The 7,569-nt window shown below is 58.2% G+C and overlaps 1 protein-coding gene and 2 long non-coding RNA genes across 3 annotated transcripts in view; all 3 read left to right on the forward strand.

The window, feature by feature from the left end:
- Positions 1 to 417, forward strand: part of LOC119468518 — a 2,274-nt gene extending 1,857 nt beyond the window's left edge. Inside the window, exon 3 of the long non-coding RNA XR_005197211.1 lies at positions 376 to 417. This is a non-coding gene — a long non-coding RNA (uncharacterized LOC119468518). The remainder of the gene's footprint in view (positions 1 to 375) is intronic.
- A 471-nt stretch (positions 418 to 888) lies between these two features.
- LOC108290970 (collagen alpha-1(VIII) chain-like) lies at positions 889 to 4,977 on the forward strand. Its single transcript, XM_037732240.1, has 13 exons — positions 889 to 929; positions 1,028 to 1,119; positions 1,301 to 1,336; positions 2,825 to 2,860; positions 3,002 to 3,034; positions 3,272 to 3,301; positions 3,380 to 3,412; positions 3,715 to 3,744; positions 4,108 to 4,140; positions 4,480 to 4,560; positions 4,657 to 4,689; positions 4,804 to 4,839; positions 4,970 to 4,977. Exons 1-13 carry the CDS (start codon positions 889 to 891, stop codon positions 4,975 to 4,977), a joined length of 522 nt encoding a protein of 173 aa, XP_037588168.1.
- LOC119468517 overlaps positions 4,800 to 7,569 on the forward strand; it is a 3,073-nt gene continuing 303 nt past the window's right edge. The window contains exons 1-6 of the long non-coding RNA XR_005197210.1: positions 4,800 to 4,839; positions 5,157 to 5,288; positions 6,276 to 6,317; positions 6,450 to 6,482; positions 6,651 to 6,713; positions 6,797 to 6,826. This is a non-coding gene — a long non-coding RNA (uncharacterized LOC119468517). The remainder of the gene's footprint in view (positions 4,840 to 5,156; positions 5,289 to 6,275; positions 6,318 to 6,449; positions 6,483 to 6,650; positions 6,714 to 6,796; positions 6,827 to 7,569) is intronic.

Genomic DNA, 7,569 nt, shown 5'->3' on the forward strand with positions numbered 1-7,569 from the left:
TCCCAGCTACTCAGGAGGCTGAGGCAGGAGAATTGCCTGAACCCAGGAGGCGGAGGTTGCGGTGAGCCGAGATCACTCCATTGCACTCCAGCCTGGGTAACAAGAGCGAAACTCCGTCTCAAAAAATAATAATAAAAAAATAAATAAAATTTAAAAAAATAAAAATAAAGAGTTTTGAACAAAGAAGGTGCAGACTCAAGCAAGCACTCAATACCCAGGGTGGCAGGAGCTGGAGCTTGACAGTGGCAGGCTGCTGAGGAAAGGAACCCACCTTTCTGGCTGGTTGAAGTCAGAGGTGCTGACACCCCTGCCCCAGGTGGCTGGAGATGGCAGCCAGGGCTGCTGAGGGCCTTAGCCCTTTCTCTCCTTCCACAGGCCCCGCCACTCAAAACGGCTATGGACCAGGTAGGAGTGGGGCTGCGGTTTGGGGAGGCCTAGAGCTGGGGCCCCAGGTTCCTCACCTGCTCCGTGTCTCTCCACCAGGCTATGTTGGGGGTGTGAAACCACAGAAACCAGGTGAGCCTTGCCGCGGCCTGTCCCTCTGCCTCCCCAAACCCTGAGCTCCCTCCCCTCATTCATACCCGCCTTGATCTATTCCCCCAGGATTGTAGTATGGGATTGGGCTGGGAGCCCAGCCAGGTGAAGGGGATAGAGTTTGGGGTTCCAGGGTCCACATCTGGGTGGCCTTTTCCTCCCAGGGGTGGGACTGGTGAATGATGGAGAGGGGTGGGGGGGGCATCTCCAGGATCACTGGCTTCTGGCTTGGTCTTGGAGGAGAGCTCTAGGCGCTGTGCCCCCAGCTTAGCTCAGCCCTCCCTCCCCGACAAGCCCCCCAGCTCAGAATGGCCACAGAGCAGGTCCTGAGAGGATGGAGGAGCTAGGGTCTCGATGCTGGGGTTCTGGGGTAGATGTGAGCTGGGGGCTCCTGGGTACCTTATCTGCTCCCCATTTTCCTGAAGTTTAGAAGGGGTGTGAAGGCAAAGGGGCCAGGTGAGCCTGAATCTCCCCTGAGCTTCTGTCCCTCCAGCTCTCAGAGCCCTCTTCCCCCTCTCATCCTCACCTCCATCTGTCCCCCACGATTCGGGAATGGGAGTGGGAATGGGCTGGGTGCTCAGCCAGGTGAGAGAGGTAGGGTTTGGGGTTCTGCCCCTGGGGTGTCCTCTTCCTGCCTCCCTCCCCAGTCTCACGGGGGTGCTGAGCTGCTGAATAACTGAGGGCAGCTGGGAGGAGGCCTCCAGAATTCCCTCACCTCCACCTCAACCAAACCCCAAATCCCCACACCACCCTCCTCTCCCCACAGTCTTGACAGCCCAGAATGGATTTGGATTTGGAGCAGGTAAGAGCAGGGGTAAGGAAGGACCCGGGGAAACTGTGGGTGGGGCCCCTGAGTCGCTCACGGGCCTCATATCTCCTCCAGGCCTTGGCGAAGTTGTAAAGCCTCTGAAGCCAGGTGAGCCCTGCCCTAGTCTGCCTTTCTATGCACGCACTCCTGAAGCCATGAGCACCCGGTTCATACTCCCTCTCCTTCTCCAGGATATGGGAAGATGCTGGGAGCAGGGGCCTTCCCTGGGGCCAGAACCCAGCCAGGTGATGACACCTGGGGCAGGAGCCCAGCCTTTTTTATTTTTTATTTATTATTATTATTATTTTTTTTTTTTGAGACGGAGTTTCACTCATGTTACCCAGGCTGGAGTGCAATGGCGCGATCTCGGCTCACCGCAACCTCCGCCTCCTGGGTTCAAGCAATTCTCCTGCCTCAGCCTCCTGAGTAGCTGGGATTACAGGCATGCACTACCATGCCCAGCTAATTTTTTGTATTTTTAGTAGAGACGGGGTTTCACCATGTTGACCAGGATGGTCTCGATCTCTTGACCTCGTGATCCACCCGCCTCGGCCTCCCAAAGTGCTGGGATTACAGGCTTGAGCCACCGCGCCCGGCTTATTTTTTATTTTTTGAGACAGGTCTTGCTCTGTCACCGAGGCTGGAGTGCAGTGGTGCAATCCCGGCTCACTGCAAACTCTGCCTGTCGGGTTCAAGTGATTCTCCTGCCTCAGCCTCCCGAGTAGCTAGGATTACAGGCACCTGACATCACACCCGGCTAATTTTTGTATATTTTTTTTTTTTTTAGCAGAAACGGGGTTTCACCATATTGGCCAGGTTGGTCTTGAACTCCTGACATCAGGTGACCTGCCCTTCTTGGCCACCCAAAGTGCTGGAATTACAGGTGTGAGCTACCATGCCAGGCCTATTTATTTATTTATTGAGATGGAGTCTTGCTCTGTCACCCAGGCTGGAGTGCAGTGGTGCAATCTCAGCTCACTGCAACCCCCGTCTGCTGGTTCAAGTGATTTTCCTGCCTCAGCCTCCTGAGTAGCTGGGGTTACAGGCACCCGCCACCATGTCTGGCTAATTTTTGTATTTTTAGTAGAGATGGGGTTTCACCATGTTGGCCAGGCTGGTCTTGAACTCCTGACCTCAGATGATCCACCCATCTCAGCCTCCCAAAGTGCTGGGATTACAAGCGTGAGCCACTGCACCCAGCCTAACCCAGGCTTCTTGGAGGGAATGGGGAACGCAGAGAGCGGCCAGGGGACCAAGAGGACAGAGTGTGGGTCTGAAATGGGTGCCACTGGCTAGCCTGGTGTGGTTCTGCCTCCGTTTCTCTATGTAGGCCTGGGAAGGGGAGTGAAGCCTCAGAAGACAGGTGGGGGAGGGCTCTGGCCCTCCTGCCCCGTCTCTAGGGCTTCTCATAGCCAAGCTGCTTCCTCCTGATGCCCCCTCTGCATGCCGCTGTCTCATACCCACCCTGTCCCTCTCCCTCAGGTTATGGCCACAAAAATGGACTTGGAGTCCAGCCAGGTGAGGGCAGCTGGCCCTGGGGCCGGAGCGGTTAGGAGGTAGGGCGGGAGGAGAGAAGCCTGGGCCATGGGGACAAAGGGCCGGGGTCTGGAGGTCGGCAGTATTGGCTGGAGTTGACATCAGCCTCTCTGTCTCTCCCAGGTCTAGAAGCGGGCATGAAGCCTCAGGTGCCAGGTGAGGGGACTGCCGGCGTCTGTCGCCCCACCTCCCCTAGCCCATGGTGTTTGAGCTGGGTCTGCATGGGACTCCCAGGGGAGGGGTGACCCCTGCTTCATGAGTGAGGAGAGGTCTGTAGGAGCACAAAGGACTGCAGGAAGAGGAGGTGGGGAGAGACCAAGGGCCCCTTCCTGGCCCCTGCCTCCCAGTGCCCCTCGGGCTCAGCCTTACCATGCTCCCCTTTCTGCCCCACAGGCCTGGTAGCTCCAAATGGCTATGGACCAGGTAGGGGCAGGGCTGGGGTTCCAGGAGGCCCAAGACAGAGACTCTGGGTCCCTCACCTGCTCCCTGTCTCTCGACCAGGCTCTGTGGGGGTCATGAAGCCCCAAACGCCAGGTGAGCCCACCGGGCCTGTCCCTCTGCCTCCCCCAAACCCTGAGCTCCCTCCCTCATTCATACCCCACCTCAGCTCCATTGGGACTCAGGAGAGAGCTGGGAGCCCAGCCAGTGAGGGGGTGTGGAGGCGGCTGTCCCTGCCTCCCTTCCAGGCCTCCAGGGCAGGTGGGCACCAAACTGAGGGAGGAGGGGCAGCTCCAGGACTCCTGCTTTCTGAGTTGGCTCTGAAGGGGGAGCCACAGGCCCTTTGCCCCAACCTCAGCTAGAATCCCAAACCCCTGCTCACCCCTCCCTCCCCACAGGCCCCTCAGCCCAGAATGGCTACAGAACAGGTACTGGGGGGCTGGGGTTGCTGGGGTTACAGAGAAGAGGAGAGAGGTGAGGGCCTCTGAGGGTTCTCTTGGGGGCTCCTGCAGCCTTAGGGGGGTAGAGTCTGGAGTGGAGATGGCACAAGGTAGAGGGAGAGGCCCAGAGCTCCACTTCCTAAATTGGGAGGAATAGGGGGCCAGGCGCCAGCCCCCTTCTGCACCCCAGCCTCTCCCCATGCCGCTCCACAAGCCCCACAGTTCCCACTGGCCATGGACCAGGTAGGGGAGGTCGGCATGGGCACCAGGTGAGGGGGCAGATGCTGGATCTGGAAGAGGCCCCTTGTGAGGGGTGCGACATGGGTACCTCACCTGCTCCCATCTCTCCAGGCACTGGAGAGGGCATGAAACCTCAGAAGCCAGGTATGCCCTTTCCACCTCCGTCACTCTCCCTGCGCGCAGACACAGCCTACCCCCTCCACCCTTTTCCCCCCAAGCCGCACCCTGTCTCCCTAGGGTGCAAGAACAGGCTGGAGCTGGAGCCTTCCTGTGGGAAGGAGCCCAGCCAGGTGAGGGAGGCGGGCGGGATCCGGGGCAGAGGGGAAGGGGGATGGGCTCCAAGGGGCAGAGTTGGGTATCAGGGAGGGACGGGGCGGGGTGGGGTCGGCCTGTCCATCCTTTTCCATGGGTGTCTGGCCTGGGAAGGGATCTGAAACCTCCAAAGCCGAGTTTCTCTCTGCCCCTCTTCCTGCTTCCTCCGAGGTCCCCAACTCCAAGCCCACCCTTATGCCCTGCTCTCCATCCCAGGATACACACCAGGGACCCAGCTGGGGCTCCTGTCAGGTGAGAAGTGAGGGCTAGGGAGATGAGGAGAGAGGAGTTCACTACCCCCATGGGGTAGACCGGGGTCTGAACTGGCCTCTTTCTGCCTCTCCCCAGGCCTGCGAGAGAGCTTGAAGGCTTGGAAGCCAGGCACGTTGGGGAGCACCTCCCCACCCCGCTCTGCCCCGCACCTCCTTCTGCCTCTCAGCCCTTCCAGCCCCCACCCCTAGTGCTACCACGCTCATCTTTGCTTTCCCTCTCCAGGATATGGCCATGGAAATGGGCTGCGGGCCCAGCCAGGTGAGGCCACTGGGACTGGGGTGGGGGCCCAGGAGGGAGGGAGAGGGAAGCTGCTGGAAGATGGAGGGGCTCGAGGACAAACAGCAGGAGCCCCATCCCTGCCAGGTCCCTATGTCCCTCCATCCCCTAGTCTCCTGAGCAGGGAATGGCCCGAGGGAGCTGGGCTTTCTCCAGCCTGGCTAATGTCCCCCTTAGGTGACAGGTCTGCCCTAGAAGCCACACAGGCCAGTGGCTTGGCCAGGCCAAGGCCTCCTAGGCAGCGTCAGTGAGGACTGGCCTGGAGTACACACCCACCCCTCCCTTCCTGCCCATCTTAGGTCCCTGCAGTTCGAGGGTCGCTCCACTGCTCCTCCCCAGGCTTCCCACTCCAGGGATTCCTTCGGACAGAGAGGGTGTCTGGGGCCTGAAATCCCAGCCCCCTTCCGCAGTACAGAATGGCAAGTTCCAAGGTGAGTGTGGAGTGGGAGTGCCTAGCTGCCATGTCCGGCTCTGTCCTGTCCTCTGACGCTGAGGCTCAGAGAGGGCAGTGACTTGTCACACAGTGATCTGCTGAGGAGAAGCCTGAACTCTGGCTCTGGGACCCCATGTGGCCCCCAGTATGGAAGCCCTTTCCATCCCTGCCCCATGGCAGCTGCAGCCCCCCAAGTCCTGGGCTGGGCTCACTCCTGCCCCAACTTTTCTCCATCCAGTGGAGGCTGAAATCTCAGAAAGCAGGTGTGAGTCTTTCTGCCCCCAGGCCCCACATCCCAGAGGCACAAACTCTCAACTAGGTCTATCCTCTGTCCGCACACCAGATCAGGGTCACGCCTTCATCAACCTTGTTCCCTAGGCTGCCTCAGCTATTCAGGCAACCTGAGCCCAGGAAGTCCCTCCCCGAGTTGCTTTTTTTTTTTTTTTTGAAACAGTCTCTCACTCATGTTACCCAGGCTGGAGTGCAGTGGTGCAATTTTGGCTCACTGCAANTTCCCTAGGCTGCCTCAGCTATTCAGGCAACCTGAGCCCAGGAAGTCCCTCCCCGAGTTGCTTTTTTTTTTTTTTTGAAACAGTCTCGCTCTGTCTCCCAGGCTGGAGTGCAGTGGTGCAATTTTGGCTCACTGCAAAATCAGCCTCCCAAGTAGTTGGCATTACAGGCATGCACCACCATACCTGGCTCATTTTTGTAATGTTCGTAGAGATGGGGTTTGGTCATGTTGGCCAGGCTAGTCTCAAACTCCTGACTTCAAGTGATCAGCCCACCTCAGCCTCCCAAAGTGCTACGGTTACAGGCGTGAGCCACCGTGCCTGGCCTCTTGCTGCTCTCTAAGTTTCTTCTGGTTCCATTCCCTGTGGACAGGAAAGTTCCTGCTTCCACTTCAGGGTCCCTATAGTCCATCTTTGGCCCCCAAGGAATCAGGGGAAGTCTGGGTCCTCCACACTGACCTCCATTCTCCTCACAGGGCACCAGCCTCCAAATGGCTATGGACCAGGAGCAGAACTGGGTGAGGAGGCCCTTCCTGGAGTTCCTCCCCTCCCTTCCTCTCCTCTTCCTTCTGCCACCCCAGGAAGAGGGGACGCCAAGGCTGTGGCTCTCTCTGACCCCCATCTCTGAGTCACAGTTTTCTCTCCCCCAGGTTTCAATGGCGGCCTCGAGCCACAGAAAATTGGTGAGTCCTCCTGGGCCCCTATGTTGGGCGAAAGCTGGCATCTCCCACATGCCTGAGTCAATCTGTCTGTCCGCATCCCGCTGTCTATGAGCAGGTCACCTGGCCCTCCTGATGCTGTCCCTGTTCCACTAGGCTGTCCCTAGCTCCTCTCCAATCTCTCTCCTGCAGGTTTTGGTTATGGGAATGGTGTCCTGGGAGCCAGGGTCTTCTCCGAGGCCCACCTACAGCCAGGTGCCTGGGGAGCCGGGGCGGAGGTGGGAGCGTTGGGCTCAGAGGCCATAGCCCGGCCTCTGACACCCTCTTTCCTCCTCCAGGGTTCCCTGGGGCCAATGGCTTTAGGAATGGTGAGTCAGACCCAGGGGACAAAGTGCAGTGGGGCAGGGGAGCCAACAGCCCAGGGGCTAGGTGGGAATGACTGGAGTCTCTTGCAGGAGATGGGGTGAAAGCTCTGGTGTACCCCAAAGCCTCGGCTCCAGCCCCTGAAGGAAATGGTAAGAAATGAGCAAGGCCAGGCTTGGTGGCTCACGCCTGTAATCCCAACACTTTGGGAGGCCGAGATGGATGTATCACAAGGTCAAGAGATCAAGACCATCCTGGCCAACACGATGAAACCCTGTCTCTACTAAAAATACAAAAATTAGCTGGTGTGGTGGCATGCACCTGTGGTCACAGCTACTTAGGAGGCTGAGGCAGGAGAATCACTTGAACCCAGGAGGCGGAGGTTTCAGTGAGCCGAGATGGCGCCACTGCACTCCAGCCTGGTGGCAGGGCAAGACTTTGTCTCAAAAAAAAGAAAAGAAAAGAAAAAAGAGCCGGGCACAGTGGCTTATAGCTGTAATCCCAGCACTTTGGGAGGCCAAGGCGGGTGGATCATGAAGTCAAAGATTGAAACCATCCTGGTCAACATGGTGAAACCCCGTCTCTACTAAAAATACAAAAATTAGCCGGGCATGGTGGCATGCACCTGTAGTCCCACCTATTCGGGAGGTTGAGGCAAGAGAATTGATTGAACCCAGGAGGCAAAGGTTGCGGTGAGCCGAGATCGCGCCATTGCACTCCAGCCTGGGTAACAAGAGCAAAACTCCGT

Source organism: Cebus imitator, unplaced genomic scaffold (assembly GCF_001604975.1).
Source record: "Cebus imitator isolate Cc_AM_T3 unplaced genomic scaffold, Cebus_imitator-1.0 Scaffold444, whole genome shotgun sequence".
Classification (NCBI taxonomy): domain Eukaryota; kingdom Metazoa; phylum Chordata; class Mammalia; order Primates; family Cebidae; genus Cebus; species Cebus imitator.

What these genes read in the sequence shown, in the direction of transcription:
- LOC108290970 (XM_037732240.1), top strand. Translation starts at nt 889, where the DNA reads ATGCTGGGGTTCTGGGGTAGATGTGAGCTGGGGGCTCCTGG. An exon ending in TGGGCTGGGTGCTCAGCCAG is followed by an intron (nt 1,120 to 1,300) that starts GTGAGAGAGGTA and finishes CTCTCCCCACAG; the next exon opens with TCTTGACAGCCCAGAATGGA. An exon ending in CCAGAATGGCTACAGAACAG is followed by an intron (nt 3,745 to 4,107) that starts GTACTGGGGGGC and finishes CCATCTCTCCAG; the next exon opens with GCACTGGAGAGGGCATGAAA.